The sequence below is a fragment of the Manis pentadactyla genome, chromosome 9 (assembly GCF_030020395.1).
Source record: "Manis pentadactyla isolate mManPen7 chromosome 9, mManPen7.hap1, whole genome shotgun sequence".
Classification (NCBI taxonomy): domain Eukaryota; kingdom Metazoa; phylum Chordata; class Mammalia; order Pholidota; family Manidae; genus Manis; species Manis pentadactyla.
In genome coordinates, this window is record NC_080027.1 from 41772163 (window position 1) to 41792297 (window position 20135).

General features: G+C 41.6%; 1 protein-coding gene across 4 annotated transcripts; it reads right to left on the reverse strand.

The window, feature by feature from the left end:
- Positions 1 to 555: 555 nt before the first annotated feature.
- FOLR2 (folate receptor beta) lies at positions 556 to 4601 on the reverse strand. Of its 4 annotated transcripts, XM_036888633.2 has the most exons (6): positions 4461 to 4598; positions 3613 to 3688; positions 3400 to 3561; positions 1441 to 1629; positions 1192 to 1327; positions 556 to 1046 (listed from the first exon to the last, which is right to left on the reverse strand). In XM_036888633.2, the coding sequence occupies exons 3-6, from the start codon at positions 3547 to 3549 to the stop codon at positions 757 to 759; spliced, it is 765 nt and encodes a 254-aa protein (XP_036744528.1). In that variant the 5' UTR covers positions 3550 to 3561; positions 3613 to 3688; positions 4461 to 4598; the 3' UTR covers positions 556 to 756. The 4 variants fall into 4 exon arrangements, with proteins under 4 accessions (XP_036744528.1, XP_036744530.1, XP_036744526.1 ...); XM_036888635.2 differs by lacking the exon at positions 3613 to 3688 and having other exon boundaries at positions 556 to 980; positions 3400 to 3573; positions 4461 to 4601; XM_036888631.2 differs by lacking the exon at positions 3613 to 3688 and having other exon boundaries at positions 3400 to 3573; positions 4461 to 4601.
- Positions 4602 to 20135: the final 15534 nt, after the last annotated feature.

Genomic DNA, 20135 nt, shown 5'->3' on the forward strand with positions numbered 1-20135 from the left:
GAGCTGAATCATTCAAGGGTCTTGAGTATTTCCTCTCCAGGAACCCCCCAGACTGCCCTCTAAGGGTCCCAAGCCCCAACTCAGCTCCTTAAAGCTACACACATGAGAATTTTTTTCACCCCCACTGGGAGTTCAGAGCCTTCCCTAACCTCCCATATTTTCTATTGCAGAGCTGAGCACAGAGCCAGGCAGACAGGGCCTGGGGTATTTGTGAACCAATATAAATAATGAAGTCCCGGACCTGGCTTTCTTTGGAGGCTGCAAGAGAAACAGGATCCCTGAGGACTATTAATGAGCAGGCATTAAGTTCATATGCTCTCTGGGGAACAGCTCCTTTATATTGCACAACCCTGAGGGAAGGAAGGATAATCGTCCCCATTTTATTGAAGAGGAAACTGAGATTTAGAATTGTCATGCAGCTCTTTTACTTTCACATAGTCAGTAGCAGAGCTTGGATTCAAACAAAGATTTCATTTCTCTAATCTGAAGGAATTCAAAAACTATGGAATCTGTCCTCTACTCATCACAAACACAACCAAAATAATTAATCAGACACAGATGTGTCAGTCTTTTTATTAGAACTGGCTGTTAGAGAAACCCCAAGCCCCACCAAGAAGCAGGAACTGGATGCTAGAGGGATGGGTAATGGATGGAGGCATGCTTAGAGCTCCCTTATTTGTGGGAGCTGAACTGAGCCCAGCCTGGCATCAAAGCTGAGGACAGGCAGAGGGGACATCTGGCTGGAAAGGGCTGGATTCAGCCAATGAGCCACAGTTGCAGCATGAAGACCAAGCTGAGCAGGAGAAGACCAGACCCATGGGTCACAGCATGGTCAGCCTTCATGGCCAAGGCATAGAACCTGGCCACCTCCTCATTGGGGTTGCCATGGGCCGGATCGAACCACATCTGGATGCAGCGGCCACTCCCTCGGCTGTAGTTGGTGGCCTTGTAGGAGTGACTCCAGAGGCCTTCACACAGGGCTGCAGGTGTGGGGAAGAAGTACTCAAATGTGCGGCAGGTGGCCTTGGTTGGACACTTGTTAACTCCTGCCAGGGGAGAGAGGGTGGGTGTAGACATTCAGCCCCTGGACCCAAATCTCATTTCTGGCCAGCCCCAGAAGTCCTCCCTAACCAAACCCTCAAACCTCCTTTCTCCAGACCTCACCTCCATCTGCCCAACCCCGGCCCTCACCTGAGGTCCAGTCCCAGCCCGTGTGCCAGTTACTCTTGCAGGTGCTGGAGGTGCGGCAGTCTTCCCACCAGCGCTGACAGTCCTCTTTGCACAGGGGCACGTTCAGGAATCGTTCTCTGCGCCAGCTCTGGTTCACCTGGGTGGGAGGGAGGTGCGGAGGGAGTGCTCCTCTCAGCAAGGATGTTGGCAGCCACAGCCTTGACCCGGCTGGAGGACAGCCTGCTGGGATGGGGTGAGGGAGACCCATACCTGCTGGATCCAGGGCCCCAGGTTGGGTGAGCACTCGTAGAGGCAGTTGTCCTGAATGAAGTGGCGCTTGCAGGTGGGCTCCATCTTGCCACAGTGGTTCAAGTTGAAATTATGCAGGAGGGAGGTGTCCTTGTGCAGCTCCTGGCTGGTGCCAACTGAGCAGCAGGCATTGCTCTTCCAGGGACTGCACTGGGTGGGAAGACACAGGACTGACTGCCTCCCCCCGCCACAGCCTCTGCCTCTCCCCATTTGGTTCTTGCTCTCCTGTCCCAGGTAGTTTGTCTCAGGAATATTACTGTGAATATTCCTCTGTCTTTGGCCTTCTGGAGTGTCCTGGGGAAGACTCAATTATAACCATGTGATTGGGGTTGTAGGAGCCTGGGAGAAATCCTGTCCTGAGGGGACAATAGCTATCATTTATGTAGCCCTTAACACTGTATGATGATGTTCTTTATTCATTCATTTAAAGTACCTACACTTGTCACTGTTCTAGGTGCTGAGAATACAGCAGCCAAGAAAACTGACAAATATATGTTCATTCTGATTGGGGGAGACATACAGTAAGAAACTAAAGACAAAAAAATATGGTGTGTCAGGATATGATCAATTATATGAAGAAAATCACAGCAGGGATGGGAACGTGGAATATGGGATGATTGTTGAAATTTTAAATAGAGTGGTTGTGAAAAGCCTCCCTGGAAAGTGATATTTTGAAAGAAGGAGGAAAAGGAATGAGTTATGTTGAATTACTTTATTCTTGGCAAGTATTAAGATCTGAGTCCCCAGTGGCTAGGCCAGTGCCAGACACATACCAGACCCACAAAAATATTTGCTGGAAAAAAAAAAAGTAAATGAAAGACCTGTTTATGATTTCCTCAATCTAAACGAACTCCTTACTTATAGACATACCATATTTTAGCAAACTTTTTATATAGACTGGATTTTCCAGGACTGAAAATTCCTGAAAAGGAAGGCTGTACGATATGTTTTCTTTTACTGGAGTTATTCACTATTTTAATAAATTATTTCATCAGTGGCACCATTACTTAGAGTATCATATAACATTTAGGTGGCAAATAAAATACACTTGTATCAGTTATTTGTAGCTGCCCCATTTCATAGTGATTTTATGAATGAAAGCTAATTTGTGCTACTTCATAATGACTTCCTAACATTGTCCTATCAGAAAATTGAAATATTATTTTATTATGAATTACTTTCTTTTTACATCTTTGTGTTAAAGAATTATGTTGATAATTTTTAAAATTAAATGTGCAATTAGGTTCTATTAGCTTTGTATTCTATTCCAGGAAAGAGAAGAGAGTCTAAACAATATTTGTCATAAAAAGGATATGTGTCTTAATAGAGTTGCAACTGACTGGCATACATGTTTATGGAATATGTGAATGTTGAAACCTATACCCCGTATTACAGTCATGAGGGGTCTTCTCCCCTACCCTTGACCCTCCATGTAACTGGCACCTACTGGAAGGACCAGTCTCCCCAGCAGTTTCTTAACCTGCAAACCACTGGAAATGCCCACCAAGTCCTACCCCTGCTCCACTACAAGGGCTGGTCATGTCTAATTCCTGTGTGCCCACATGCTTCTCTGGGCCTCAGTTTCCTTACTTGTGTCACACGGAGAACATCAACTACCTACATCAAAGGGCCACTGGGAATATAAAATCATGTACAGAAAACACAAGACACCTAGTAGGTGCTTAGGAATGATTTTTCTATATTATTGCTGAATATTATAGAATAATCCTTTTTGAGGAGGCCACCCATAAAATTACCTCAACCACACCCCCCACCCTATCTTCCTCTTCTCCTGCAGCAATAACACAGTAAGGGGGTATCTGACCCTTCAGCTCTTCTCCTGCCACCATGACTTCCCCCTCCCTGTCAGAACCAGCCCCTTCCCCAACCAGAGCTACATACCTATGACTCCAGCCATACCTGGTCATGCAGCTTGTCCTCAGGGCCTGGATTTATCTTGTGGTGCTTGGCGTCCATGCAGACATTGAGCAGGTCTGTTCTGTCCCGCACACTGCACACAGAGGCTGTCCAGACTAGCAGCAGCAGAAGTGGTGTGCATTTCCAGACCATGTCTTTCTGTTCCTGCAGAGGGAGCTGTGGTTGGGGAGAGCCCCTTGCAGGGTGCCCCCTTACCTGCTACCTCAGCCTCCCCATCTTCATAGTGCAGAATGGGATCAGTCCCTTTTCCTTCAGTGCTGGGGTCCTGAGGCTGAGGTAAAGAGGGTTGGCAAAGGGAGCTTCCTCACCCCAGACTTTTGGGGTTCAGAAGGGTTCTGGGGTTAGTAGATGGGCCCTGGGTGAGTCTTCCCAAGTTGGAGGAGATGCCTTAGGCCCTCACCATCTCTTTGGACTTTACCTAAGGAAAATAATTAGAGTTCAGGTCCATGACCCGCTTTCCTGAAAAGGGTCAGTGGCACATAATGCCATCATCCTGTGTCCAGCAAGTGCTCTTCTCTTAACAGCCTGGAGCACCTAGGTTCCCATGCCAGTTTACAAACCCTGTTAGGGAAAGCAGTGACCCAGCTCTGCTGAGTTCTGCAGATCAGCATGAGGATCAAGTGATGCAACTCACAGGATGGTGTTTGGGTAAATAACACAAATAGAAAGGGTGGTAGTTTTTAAACAGCTTTGCTTCCTCAGACTTTTTCCTTCTCTATTCTATGAAAGCCATTTCCTCCCTCCACCCCATCGTGACACTGACCTCAGCTCTCTAGGCTAGTGCACCAGATCTCTAACTTACCCCTGAAAAAACATATGCAGAGATTCTTGGATGGGGTTGTGGGGGAGGCTCAGAATAGCAGAGTAGGAAAGCAAGACGGAAACCCCCCCCACCTCCCAACACACACACACAAAGGAAGCAACTATAGCAAATACAATGTAGCCCTGGGCCAAAGAGGGTTTCAGCTCTGGGCAAGTTCACTCTGGATTCGATGAGACTAAAAAATGACAACAGAACACTGGGGGTTAAAAGGGCCTTATACCAAGCTTTAGTCTCACTGCGGTAGGTCGAGTGCTAGAATCCCATCCACCTCCAGGGCAGTCCACAAGTAGCAAGTCCGTCTCTTTCTCTGCCTCTGCTCCAGGCTCTGTCTCTGCTCTAATGCCCTCAGCCTCCAGCGTCTGCTCTCCTCAAGTACTGGGCGGAGCAATTAATGGCTTATTGCCAACGGGTGTGTAAGCATGAGCCTAGCAGTAGGCTGAGTACATCAAGTAGATTAGGGTTAGGTGAGGATCCTGGCCATGGGAACTTCTATTTTCCCTACATACAACTATACCTGAAAATGAACTGTAGGCTGCAAAACACCACCCACACCTGGGGAAGAAGAGAAGACCACACAGAAAAGAGCAAATTGGCAGAGCTGTGACTGAAGGGGACCCAAGGCCTTCCCCCATCCCAGCCCACATGTGGGAGGAAGAGGAATGGAGAAGAGAGGGGATAGGTGCCCAGGAACTCCACATACCTGGCCCTGGAGATCTCCAAGAACATGAATCCACATTGCATTAATGTCATACGGGAGGGGAATTTCAGCCCTGGGCAAGTTTACTCTGGATTTGGTGGGACTGAATGACAAAAATGGAATGTTGTGGTTAAAAGGTCTTTTTTTTTTTTTTTTTTTTAGATAATTATTTTTTATTGAAGGGTAGTTGACGCACAGTATTACATTAGTTTCAAGTGTACAACACAGTGATAAAACATTTATATACATAATTCTAGGTTCCAGCTATCACCCTACCAAGCTGTTACAATATCTTGACTATATTCCTTATGCTATACATTACATCCCGGTTACTTATTTATTTTACCATTGGAAGTCTGTCCTTTTTTTTTTTTTGTGAGGGCATCTCTCATATTTATTGATCAAATGGCTGTTAACGACAATAAAATTCTGTATAGGGGAGTCAATGCTCAATGCACAATCATTAATCCACCCCAAGCCTAATTTTCGTCAGTCTCCAATCTTCTGAGGCATAACAAACAAGTTCTTACATGGAGAACAAATTCTTACATAATGAATAAGTTACATGGTGAACAGTACAAGGGCAGTCATCACAGAAACTTTCGGTTTTGCTCATGCATTATGAACTCTAAACAGTCAGTTCAAATATGAATACTCATTTGGTTTTTATACTTGATTTATATGTGGATACCACATTTCTCTCTTTATTATTATTATTTGTAATAAAATGCTGAAGTGGTAGGTAGATACAAGATAAAGGTAGAAAACAGTTTAGTGTTGTAAGAGAGCAAATGTAGATGATCAGGTGTGTGCCTGTAGACAATGTGTTAATCCAAGCTAGACAAGGGCAATAAAACATCCACGTATGCAGAAGATTTCTCTCAGAACAGGGGGGGGTGAGGGTCTAAGCCTCGCCTCTGTTGATCCCCAATTTCTCACCTGATGGCCCCCCCTGCGACTGTGCCTGTCTTAGGTTGTTCCTCCCTTGAGGAATCTTACCCGTCTCTGGCTAACCAGTCATCTTCCGGGGCCATACAGGGAAATGTTAAGTTGGTAAGTGAGAGAGAAGCCTTATTGTTTGAAATGGTTAGCTTTTTATTTCTTTGCATATTTATGCCCTGTAGCTTCTATGCCCAGCATTTGTCTTGAGGTATCTTTACCACTTGGAAGAATTATGATACTCGGTAAATTTGATATGAGGCACGAATTCTATTTAAGGGTTGTAATTAGGAAGGAAGAAGAAAAGCTATAGAAGTAGCAGGCAGCAGAAAACATGGGAAGATTATTTCTTTGACATATCTTCTTGTAGAGTAACTTCAGCATGTATAGGTTTTAAGCTACTACTTAAATTGCACACACACATTAACATAATAGGAATATAGTTACATAACCAAAGCATATCTGTAATTACCAGCCATCTCCAGTGAAACCAAGAAAACCAGTTAGGCACCTTAGACATTTGTGAAAACTTATCTATGACATGGTGGATATTGTCCAACTGAACTTGAACAGTCTGAGAGAAATCAGACAAATTAAGACAACCCATTCCTGGGGAATGTTCACATCCCTTATGTTCTTTTAACAGTAAATAGTCTGTAGTTGTAAGATTTTGGAGCACTACAATTTGCACTTCTCCTAATTCTTGGATGAGTTCCAACAGTATAGAGCCAGTCAAATTTGTTGTTTTACTGTATGCACAGGCCAGCTTAGATATCTCCTTCATTCCCATGGCAAGTCCAGGAGCTGGTGGGATGAGTGCATCTACAGCTGTAGCAGTGCGTGGATCTTTGTTGGGGTTTTTTGATGATCATCTTCTGGCATGAGTCTTCCAGAGAGTGCTGATGTTGGAAGTTCTCTTTCATATCGTATCTTAGTTCATTTTCGGGGTAGCTCAATTAGGCTTTGATCCTCTGTATAAACGCAAACAGACCCTTTGCCTACACTTTTATATGCCCTTTATACCCTTGTGTAGAACTCATTGGAGTTTACCACACAGGAACTGCCCTTTTTTGTTTTGATTTGTTTTGTTTTTGGTATCACTAATCTACACTTACATGACGAATATTATGTTTACTAGGCTCTCCCCTATACCAGGTCCCCCCTATAAACCCCTTTACAGTCACTGTCCATCAGCATAGCAAAATGTCGTAGAATCACTACTTGCCTTCTCTGTGTTGTACAGCCCTCCCTTTTCTCCTACGCCCCCCATGCATGTTAATCTTAATACCCCCCTACTTCTCCCCCACCTTATTCCTCCCTACCCACCCATCCTCCCCAGTCCCTTTCCCTTTGGTACCTGTTAGTCCATTCTTGAGTTCTGTGATTCTGGTGCTGTTTTGTTCCTTCAGTTTTTCCTTTGTTCGTATATTCCACAGATAAGTGAAATCATTTGGTATTTCTCTTTCTCCGCTTGGCTTGTTTCACTGAGCATAATACCCTCCAGCTCCATCCATGTTGCTGCAAATGATTGGATTTGCCCTTTTCTTATGGCTGAGTAGTATTCCACTGTGTATATGTACCACATCTTCTTTATCCATTCATCTATAGATGGACATTTAGGTTGCTTCCAATTCTTGGCTATTGTAAATAGTACTGCAATAAACATAGGGGTGCACTGATCTTTCTCATACTTGATTGCTGCATTCTTAGGGTAAATTCCTAGGAGTGCAATTCCTGGGTCAAATGGTAAGTCTGTTTTGAGCATTTTGATGTACCTCCATACTGCTTTCCACAATGGTTGAACTAACTTACATTCCCACCAGCAGTGTAGGAGGGTTCCCCTTTCTCCACAGCCTCGCCAACATTTGTTGTTCTCTGTCTTTTGGATGGCAGCCATCCTTACTGGTGTGAGGTGATACCTCATTGTAGTTTTAATTTGCATTTCTCTGATAATTAGCGATGTGGAGCATCTTTTCATGTGTCTGTTGGCCATCTGTATTTCTTTTTTGGAGAACCGTCTGTTCAGTTCCTTTGCCCATTTTTTAATTGGGTTATTTGTTTTTTGTTTGTTGAGGCGTGTGAGCTCTTTATATATTCTGGACGTCAAGCCTTTATCGGATGTGTCATTTTCAAATATATTCTCCCATACTGTAGGGTTCCTTTTTGTTCTATTGATGGTGTCTTTTGCTGTACAGAAGCTTTTCAGTTTAATATAGTCCCACTTGTTCATTTTTGCTGCTGTTTTCCTTGCCCGGGGAGATATGTTCAAGAAGAGGTCACTGATGTTTATGTCTAAGAGGTTTTTGCCTATGTTTTCTTCCAAGAGTTTAATGGTTTCGTGACTTACATTCAGGTCTTTGATCCATTTTGAGTTTACTTTTGTATATGGGGTTAGACAATGGTCCAGTTTCATTCTCCTACATGTAGCTGTCCAGTTTTGCCAGCACCACCTGTTGAAGAGACTGTCATTTCGCCATGGTATGTCCATGGCTCCTTTATCAAATATTAATTGACCATATATGTCTGGGTTAATGTTTGGATTCTCTAGTCTGTTCCATTGGTCTGTGGCTCTGCTCTTGTGCCAGTACCAAATTGTCTTGATTACTATGGCTTTATAGTAGAGCTTGAAGTTGGGGAGTGAGATGCCCCCTACTTTATTCTTCTTTCTCAGGATTGCTTTGGCTATTCGGGGTCTTTGGTGTTTCCATATGAATTTTTGAATTATTTGTTCCAGTTCATTGAAGAATGTTGCTGGTAGTTTCATGGGGATTGCATCAAATCTGTATATTGCTTTGGGCAGGATGGCCATTTTGATGATATTAATTCTTCCTAGCCACGAGCATGGGATGAGTTTCCATCTGTTAGTGTCCCCTTTAATTTCTCTTAAGAGTGACTTGTAGTTTTCAGAGTATAAGTCTTTCACTTCTTTGGTTAGGTTTATTCCTAGGTATTTTTTTTTTTTGATGCAATTGTGAATGGAGTTGTTTTCCTGATTTCTCTTTCTGTTGGTTCATTGTTAGTATATAGGAAAGCCACAGATTTCTGTGTGTTGATTTTGTATCCTGCAACTTTGCTGTATTCCGATATCAGTTCTAGTAGTTTTGGGGTGGAGTCTTTAGGGTTTTTTACGTACAGTATCATGTCATCTGCAAATAGTGACAGTTTCACTTCTTCTTTACCAATCTGGATTCCTTGTATTTTTTTGTATTGTCTGATTGCCGTGGTTAGGACCTCCAGTACTATGTTAAATAACAGTGGGGAGAGTGGGCATCCCTGTCTAGTTCCCGATCTCAGAGGAAATGCTTTCAGCTTCTCACTGTTCAGTATGATGTTGGCTGTGGGTTTATCATAGATGGCCTTTATTATGTTGAGGTACTTGCCCTCTATTCCCATTTTGCTGAGAGTTTTTATCATGAATGGATGTTGAACTTTGTCAAATGCTTTTTCAGCATCTATGGAGATGATCATGTGGTTTTTGTCTTTCTTTTTGTTGATGTGGTGGATGAAGTTGATGGACTTTCGAATGTTGTACCATCCTTGCATCCCTGGGATGAATCCCACTTGGTCATGGTGTATGATCCTTTTGATGTATTTTTGAATTCGGTTTGCTAATATTTTGTTGAGTATTTTTGCATCTACGTTCATCAGGGATATTGGTCTGTAGCTTTCTTTTTTGGTGGTGTCTTTGCCTGGTTTTGGTATTAGGGTGATGTTAGCTTCATAGAATGAGTTTGGGAGTATCCCCTCCTCCTCTATTTTTTGGAAAACTTTAAGGAGAATGGGTATTATGTCTTCCCTGTATGTCTGATAAAATTCCGAGGTAAATCCATCTGGCCCGGGCGTTTTGTTCTTTGGTAGTTTTTTGATTACCGCTTCAATTTCCTTGCTGGTAATTGGTCTGTTTAGATTTTCTGTTTCTTCCTGGGTCAATCTTGGAAGGTTGTATTTTTCTAGGAAGTTGTCCATTTCTCCTAGGTTTCCCAGCTTGTTAGCATATAGGTTTTCATAGTATTCTCTAATAATTCTTTGTATTTCTGTGGGGTCCGTCGTAATTTTTCCTTTCTTGTTTCTGATACTGTTGATTTGTGTTGACTCTCTTTTCTTCTTAATAAGTCTCGCTAGAGGCTTATCTATTTTGTTTATTTTCTCGAAGAACCAGCTCTTGGTTTCATTGATTTTTGCTATTGTTTTATTCTTCTCAATTTTATTTATTTCTTCTCTGATCTTTATTATGTCCCTCCTTCTGCTGACCTTAGGCCTCATCTGTTCTTCTTTTTCCAATTTCGATAATTGTGACATTAGACCATTCATTTGGGATTGCTCTTCCTTTTTTAAATATGCTTGGATTGCTATATACTTTCCTCTTAAGATTGCTTTTGCTGTGTCCCACAGAAGTTGGGGCTTAGTGTTGTTGTTGTCATTTGTTTCCATATATTGCTGGATCTCCATTTTGATTTGGTCATTGATCCCTTGATTATTTAGGAGCGTGTTGTTAAGCCTCCATGTGTTAGTGAGCCTCTTTGCTTTCTTTGTACAGTTTATTTCTAGTTTTATGCCTTTGTGGTCTGAAAAGTTGGTTGGTAGGATTTCAATCTTTTGGAATTTTCTGAGGTTCTTTTTGTGGCCTAGTATGTGGTCCATTCTGGAGAATGTTCCATGTGCACTTGAGAAGAATGTATATCCTGTTGCTTTTGGATGTAGAGTTCTATAGATGTCTATTAGGTCCATCTGCTCTACTGTGTTGTTCAGTGCTTCCGTGTCCTTACTTATTTTCTGCCCAGTGGATCTATCCTTTGGGGTGAGTGGTGTGTTGAAGTCTCCTAGAATGAATGCATTGCAGTCTGTATCACCCTTTAGTTCTGTTAGTATTTGTTTCACATATGCTGGTGCTCCCGTGTTGGGTGCATATATATTTAGAATAGTTATATCCTCTTGTTTGACTGAGCCCTTTATCATTATGTAGTGTCCTTATCTATCTCTTGTTACTTTCTTTGTTTTGAAGTCTATTTTGTCTGATATTAGTACTGCAACCCCTACTTTCTTCTCACTGTTGTTTGCTTGAAATATGTTTTTCCATCCCTTGACTTTTAGTCTGTACATGTCTTTGGGTTTGAGGTGAGTTTCTTATAAGCAGCATATAGATGGGTCTTGCTTTTTTATCCATTCTGTTACTCTGTGTCTTTTGATTGGTGCATTCAATCCATTAACATTTAGGGTGACTATTGAAAGATATGTACTTATTGCCATTGCAGGCTTTAAATTCGTGGTTACCAAAGGTTCAAGGTTAGCCTCTTTAGTATCTTACTGCCTAACTTAGCTCGCTTATTGAGCTGTTATATACACTGTCTGGAGATTCTTTTCTTCTCTCCCTTCTTGTTCCTCCTCCTCGATTCTTCATATGTTGGGTGTTTTGTGCTGTGCTCTTTCTAGGAGTGCTCCCATCTAGAGCAGTCCCTGTAAGATGTTCTATAGAGGTGGTTTGTGGAAAGCAAATTCCCTCAGCTTTTGTTTGTCTGGGAATTGTTTAATCCCACCGTCATATTTGAATGATAGTCGTGCTGGATACAGTGTCCTTGGTTCAAGGCCCTTCTGTTTCATTGTATTAAATATATCATGCCATTCTCTTCTGGCCTGTAGGGTTTCTGTTGAGAAATCTGATGTTACCCTGATGGGTTTCCCTTTATAGGTGACCTTTTTCTCTCTAGCTGCCTTTAACACTCTTTCCTTGTCCTTGATCTTTGCCATTTTAATTATTATGTGTCTTGGTGTTGTCCTTCTTGGATCCTTTCTGTTGGGGGTTCTGTGTATTTCTGTGGTCTGTTCGATTATTTCCTCCCCCAGTTTGGGGAAATTTTCAGCAATTATTTCTTCTAAGATACTTTCCATCTCTTTTCCTTTCTCTTCTTCTTCTAGGACCCCTATAATACGGATATTGTTCCTTTTGGATTGGTCACACAGTTCTCTTAATATTGTTTCATTCCTGGAGATCCTTTTGTCTCTCTCTATGTCCGCTTCTATGCGTTCCTGTTCTCTGATTTCAATTCCATCAATGGCCTCTTGCATCCTATCCATTCTGCTTATAAACCCTTCCAGAGTTTGTTTCATTTCTGCGATCTCCTTTCTGGCATCTGTGATCTCCCTCCGGACTTCATCCCATTTCTCTTGCGTATTTCTCTGCATCTCTGTCAGCATGTTTATGATTCTTATTTTGAATTCTTTTTCTGGAAGACTGGTTAGGTCTGTCTCCTTCTCTGGTGTTGTCTCTGTGATCTTTGTCTGCCTGTAGCTTTGCCTTTTCATGGTGATAGGAATAGTTTGCAGAGCTGGGACGAGTTACGGCTGGAAGGACTTCCTTTCTTGTTGGTTTGTGGCCCTCCTCTCCTGGGAGAACAGCGACCTCTAGTGGCTTGTGCTGCGCAGCTGCATGCAGACAGGGTTTGTGCTTCCTGCCCGGCTGCTATGGAGTTAATCTCCGCTGTTGCTGTGGGCGTGGCCTGGCTCGGGCAGCTACTCCAAAGTGGTGGAGTCGCATTGGAGCAGGAGCGGCTGGGAGGCTATTTATCTCCGTAAGGGGCCTCCCTGCTCCCTGCAGCCCAGGGGTTAGGGTGCCCAGAGATCCCGGATTCCCTACCTCTGGATTAAGTGTCCCGCCCTGCCCCTTTAAGATTTCCAAAAAGCACCCACCAATACAAAACAACGACCACCAAAAAAAATAAATAAATAAATAAATAATAAAAATTTTTAAATAAAAAAATATATATATATATATTTTTTTTTAATTAAAAAAAAAGGTGGTCGCTCGTTTTTCTTTATTCTCCGGTGCCAGCCTCGGGCCTCTGCTCACTGGTCTTGCTGCCCTGTTTCCCTAGTATTGGGGTCCCTATCCCTTTAAGACTTCCAAAAAGCGCTCGCCAAAACAAAACAGCAAAAAAGCAAAAAAAAAAATGGTCGCACGCTTTTCTTATGTCCTCCGACACCCGGCCTCCAGTGCCCGCTCACTGTTCTTGCTGCCCTGTTTTCCTAGTATCGAGGGCCCTGCACTCTGGCCTGGATGGCTGGGGCTGGGTGTTCGGCAGCCCTGTGCTCCGTCTCCCTCCCGCTCTGCCTATTCTTCTCTGGCTGGGAGTTGGGGGGATGGGCGCTCGGCTCCCACCGGGCCGGGGCTTGTATCTTACCCCCTTCGCGAGTTTCTGGGTTCTCTCAGGTGAGGATGTGGTCTGGATATTGTCCTGTGTCCTCTGGTCCTTATTTTAGGAAGGGTTGTCTTTGTTATATTTTCATAGATATATGTTGTTTTGGGAGGAGATTTCCGCTGCTCTACTCACGCCGCCATCTTCCGCCCCTCCCCGGTAAAAGGTCTTATACCAAGTTTTATTCTTGTGGTGGCAGGTCAAGCACTAGAGTCACGTCCATGTCTGGCAAGTCTGCAATCTCTCTCCATCTCCATCTCCAACTAGGCAGAGCACTGGGCGGAGCTCTTTCTATTCCAACACAAAATAATGGCTCATTGCTGACAGGTGTTTTAGCATTGGATTATGTGGTAGGCCAATTGCATCATTGCACATGTGCAGTGGGTGAGTAGATTAGGGTCAGATGAGAATCCTAGCCATGGGAACTTCCATTTTCTGTACAATTGGGTTCTGATGATTAGCAGGACTGGACCCCAGGGAGAGTTGGAACATTGTAGAAGGCTAAGACTCCAGCCACCTGTGGAGGACAGGCACACACTGCTGGTACTGCTTAGACCCAACACAGAGGCAACAGTTTGAAAAACTTGCCAGCAATGAATGGGTACCAAGAGGGCAAGGGTTGGACAGGGCTGTCTCTGCAGGAGCCCCAGGTGCTCCATCCCCCTCACTGGCAGCTCAGCCCTGAGGTGCCTTCCTACATGCCACGGATGTGCCAGATCACTTGGCCCAGCAGCATCTTACTTTGCTGCCTGGTGGGCAGAGTGATCTTTCCCAGCTTTCATGACCCTGTTTCAGCCCAATGGGGTAGGTGCCTACAGGAGCCAGCTGAGAGCTCCATCTTCTCCACAGGTGGCCAAGTCTGGTGCTGAGCCCCTCATTACTGCTAGGGGTGCCCAGGGGACTCACCACCATAGCACCATTAGTTGTTTCCACCACCAGCTCAACATCCCACCACCGGACTTGTTACTGCCCCTTGCTTGCACAGCCCCCCCACCACATATGTTGTGCCACCACTGTAAGCCTGCAAGTTATTCCACTGGAGGAATCACTGCCTCAGCATGCACCCTTCCAGCATGCAAGTCATCACTGTTGCTGCACACCTTTTCACCCTCCCACTGCCCGGTTCACTGCCACTGCCAAGCACCCAAGGCTCCACAGTCCAATGACTTGCTACCACCACAAGCCCATGCACCTTGCTGTTGTGCAACTTGCCCATGACCACTCTGCCCACCCCATTAAGCCAGCAGCCCTGCCATCACTGCAGAGCAGGCAGAAGGCAGCCCCACCCACAATAATCCCAGCAGAAACCATTGCTCTGATCACATAAGTCTGACTGGGGCAGACCACCAGCCTCAGCAGACTGAGATAAACCACTGCCAACAGACAGATAGAAAGATGAACCTGCCCGTTGCCCACTAACAGCAATTGGGGCCCCACACCAAAGGAGAAGCAGGCACTTGGAGAGGAGAGAGTGTTGAGCTTCTGAGCACCACAAGATACCTTCTTCATAAAGCCTTACTCTCTAGATCAGAAAGTATAACAGATCCATCTAATACAGAGGAAGAGACAGAAGCCCTGACAAAATGAGGAGGATGTTCCAAACAAAACACAGGGTAAGACACAAGAAAGAAGGCTAAATGAAATGGAGACAACCAATCTTCTTGATAAAGATTTCAAAGTAACAATCATAAATATACTCAGTGATCTGAGGAAAAGTATTGAAGATCTCAAGAAGGATGTCAACAAAGATATAGAAGAACGGAAAAAGCCACTCAGAGCTGAAGAATACAGCAACTGAAAAGTAATATACAATGGAAGGAATGAATAATAGATTGATGCAAGTAGAGGAGAGGCAACAGGAACACAATAAAGCTGAGTAACAGAGAAAAAAGGATCTCTAGGGAAGAAAGATAAGAGAACTGTGTGACCACTCCAAATGAAATAACATCAACATAATAGGGGTAGCAGAAAGAAAGGAGAGACACAAAGGGATAGAAAGTCTCTTTGAGAAAATAATTGTTGAAAACTTCCCCCATCTGGGGAAAGAAATAGACACTCAGATCATGGAAGTACAGAGAGCCCCTAACAAAAGGAACCCCAGGAAGACAACACCAAGACATATAGTAATTAAAATGACAAAGATTAAGTATAAGGAGAGAGTATTGAAAGCAGCCAGAGAGGTAAAAAATATTACTTATAAGAGAAACCCCATCAGGCTATCAGCAGACATCTCAGCAGAAACTTTACAGGCCAGTAAATGAAATTTTTAGTGTACTGAAACAAGGACCTCAACCAAGAATTCTCTACTCTGAAAGGTTATCATTTAAATTTGAAGCAGCAGGGAAATGAAGACTCAAAGAATTTGTAACAACAAAACCAGCAATACAGTATCTGTTAAGGGACTGCTGTAGATGGAAATGTTCCTAAGGCTAAATAGCTTTGATAATGACATCTAATACATAAAGTGTGGTGGAGAAAGAAGAAAAAGTACTTTTAGATTGTGTTTGAAATTGAGCAGTCAGCAACTTTAATATAGATTCTTATATAGTCAGGAAGCTATCCTTGAACCTTTGGTAACCACAAGCCAAAGCCTATAATAGATACACAAAAAGTTAAAAAGACAATTCTAACCACAACACTAAAAAAAACACTGTTACTTTGGAATCTTTGTCAAGTAGATAGGTGATCTCCACTTCATTTATCCCTCCTGTGTCTTATCCTGTGTTTTGTTTGAAACATACAAATAACAAGAGTATAAGAGAGGAAGAAAGGAACAGAGAGGAGCTATTAAAACCATAAAACAATTAATTAAATGGCAATAAATACATACCTATCAATAGTTACCTTAAATATAAATAGACAGAATGCACCAATCAAAGCACATAGAGAGGCAGAGTAAAGAACCAAGATCCATCCATATGCTGCCTTCAGGAAACATTTCAGACTCAAAGACATACACAGGCTAAAAGCAAAAGGATGGAAGAAGATATTTTATATAACTAATATGGAGAAAAACAGAAGTAGCAGTACTTAGACAAAATAGATATCAAAACAAAAAAGTAACAGACAGAAAGGGACATTACATAATGATAAAGGTGTCAGTCCAACATGAGGATATAACTATTATAATTATGTATGCACCCAACATAGGTGCACCCAAATATGTAAAACAAATACTAACTGAATTAAAGGGGCAAATAGATTACAACACATTCACTATAGAAGACTTTAACACACCACTCACACCAATACACAGATAAACCAGACAGAAAATAAATAAGGAAACAGAGGCACTGAACAATACATCAGATCAGATGGACATAACAGACATCTACAGAACACTTAAACCAAAGCAGTAGGATACACATTTTTCTCACATTCTAGGTCACAAAAAGAGCCTCAATAAATTTAACCAGATTGAAATTCTATCAAGCAACTTTTCAGACCACAACAGTATGAAACCAGAAATAAATTACACACAAAAAATTCTACAGACATGTGGAGGCTTCTAATTAATGGATCAATGACCAAATTAAAACAAGTCAACCAATACATGGAGACAAGTGAAAACAAAAATACAACATCCCAAAACTTGTAGAATGTCGCAACAGCAGTTCTAGCAGGGAGGTACATAGCAATACAGGCCCACCTCAAGAAACAAGAATAACCCCAAATAAAAGTCTAAACTGCCAATTAAACTAGAAAAAGAACAAATGAAGCCCAAAGTTAGGGGAAGAAGGGACATAATAAAGATCAGAGCAGGAATAAATAAAATAGAGAAGAATAAACCACTGGAAAAAAATCAACAAAACCAAGAGCTGATTCTCTGAGAAAATAAACAAGACAGACAAACCCCCTAGACAGATTTATCAAGAAAAAAGTGTGGGGGGGTGACTTGATAAAATGGGCAAATGTAAGCACAATGTTGCTCATGTGAAACTTTCATAAGATTTTATATCAATGATAGCTTAATAAAAAGAAGAGAGAGTACACAAAGAACCAAAATCAGAAAGGAAAAGGGAATACTCACAATGCATACCACAGAACTGTAACTTAAGGAGTTCTATGAAAAATTATATGCCAATAAATTGGACAACCTAAAAGAAATGGACAACTTCCTAGGAAAATACAACCTTCCAAGACTGACCCAGGAAAAAACAGAAAATATGAACATACCAATTATTATCAATGAAATTGAATTAGTGATCAACAAACTCCCAACAAACAAAATTCCAATACCTGATAGCTTCACAGCTGAATTCTACCAAACATTTAAAGAAGAGCTACTTAAGTATTCCAAAAAGTAGAAGAGGTGGGAGTATTTCCGGACTCATTCTATGAGACCAGAATCACTCTAATACCAAAACCAGGCAAAGACACTACAAAAAAATTATAGACCAAGATCCCTGATGAACATATATGCAAAAACCCTCAACAAAATATTAGCAAGCCAAATTAAAAAATACATCAAAAGGATCATTCATCACAACCAAGTGGTATTTATTCCAGTGATTCAAGGATAGTATATTTACAAATCAATCAATATTATTGAACCACATTAACAAAAGGAAAGATAAAATGACACAATCATCTCTATAGATGCTGAAAAAGCATTTGACAAAATCCAACATCCATTCATGATAAAAACTCAACAGAATGGGTATAGAAGGTACATACCTCAACATAAAGCCATATTTGACAAACCCACAGATAATATACTGAATGGCAAAAAGCTAAAAGGTTTTCCTCTAAGATCAGAAGACAAGGATGCCCACTCTCACCATTTTTATTCAACATAGCACTGGAGGTCCTAGCCATGGCAATCAGACAACACAAAGAGGTAAAGGCATCCAAATTGGTAAGGAAGAAGTTAAACTGTCACTGCTTGCAGATGACATGCTATACATAGAAAACCCTAAACACTCCAAAAAACTATTAGAACAAATAACTGGATTCAGCAAAGTTGCAGGATACAAAATTAACACACAGAAATCTTGCATTCCTATATAATAACAAGGAACTAGCAGAAAGAGAAATCAGGAAAACAATTCCATTTACAATTGCATCAAAACAGATAAAATACCTAGGAATGAACCTAACCAAGGAGCTGAAAGACCTGTACTCTCAAAACTATAAGACATTAATGAGAGTATTATAGAAGGCAGAAATAAGTGGAAATCTATCCTGTGCTTATGGATAGGAAGAATTCATATTGTCAAAATAACCATCCTGCCTAAAGCAATTTACAGATTGAAATGCAATCCCTATCAAAATTCCAACAGCAGTATTCAATGAGCTAGAACAAATAATCCTAAAATCCATATGGAACCACACAAGACCCCAAATAGCTAAAGCAATCCTGAGAAAGAGGAACAAAGCTGGGGGTATTGCACTCCCTGACTTTGAGTTATACTACAAAGCTATAGTACTCAAAACCATACAGTGGTGACACAAGAACAGACCCATAAATCAATGGAACAGAATAGAGAGTGCAAATATAAACCCACATATGTATGGTCAATTAATATATGATAAAGGAGCCATGAATATTCAATGGGTAGAAAAGACAGGCTCTTCAATAACTGGTGTTGGGAAAACTGAACAGCTACATGCAAGAGAATAAAACTGGAGTACTGTGTAACTCCATACACAAAAATAAACTCAAAATGCATCAAAGACCTGCATGTAGGCTATGCAACCATAAAACTCTTAGAAGAAAACAGGCAAAAATTTCTTGAACATAAATATGAGAAATTTTTTCCTGAACACATCTCATACAGTGGACAAGAGAAACAAAAATTACATAAGCGAGGCTACATCAAACTAAAAATCTTTTATACAGCAAGGAATGCCATCAGCAGAGCAAAAAGGCGACATACAATATGGGAGAATACACTTGTAAATGATTTATCTGATATGGAGTTAACATCCAAAATATATAAAGAGCTCATATGTCTCAACAACAAAAAAAACAAACAACCCTATTAAAATATGGGCAGAGGACATGAACAGAGATTTTTCCAAAGAAGAAATACAGATGGCCAACAGGCATATGAAAAGATGCTTCACATGCTAATCATCAGGCAAATGCAAATCAAAATCACAATAAGATATCACCTCACACCAGTTATAATGGCCACTATCCAAAAAACAGGAAATGAGTTTTGGCAAGGATGTGGAGAAATAGGAACATTCCTACATTGTGCTGTGATTGTCAGTTGGTGTAGCCTCTGTGAAAAGCAGTATGGAGGTTCCTCAAAAAATAAAAAATGGAAATACATTCCCCCTAACAATTCCACTTCTAAGAATTTACCCAAAGAAAACAAAATCCCTGATCTGAAAAGATATATGCACCCCTATGTTTATTGCTGCATTATTTACAATAACCAAGATCTGGAAGCAATCTAAGTGTACATCAATAGAAGAATGGTAAAGAAGTGGTACATATACACAATGGAATACTATTCAGCTATAAAAAGAAAAAATTTTCCATTTGGAACAACATGGACAGATCTAGAGGGTGTTACTTTCAGTGAAATAAGCCAGGTGGAGAAAGTCAAATACCATATGATTTCATTTATTTGTGAATATAAACACAAAACAAAACAAAATGAACAAAATAGCATGGACCCTTAGACACCGAGAAGGGACTAGTGGTTACCACTGGGGATGGCTTGGGGTGGGGAAGGTGAGGGGGATAAAGGGGCACAGAAATTCTCAATCACAGTGTAAGCTGGTCATGGGGATTATAATACAGCATGGAGAATACAGCCAATGATTATGTATCATCTTCCCATGTTGACAGAGAGTAATTGTATTAGTGGAGATGAGGATTTAATAACATGGGTTGCCATTGGACCACTATGTTGTATATTTGAAACCATTATAAGATTGTATATCAGATTAAAGATGGCGGCATGAGAAGTGAGAAAGAGGCTTCCTCCTAAAACCACATATAATATTAAAATATAATTAATACAACTAATCCTGAAAGAGCAACAGGGAAGAGGACTGCTCCAGACTGCATACACCTGGAAAAAAGAGCAGACCTCATGGAAAAGGGTAACAT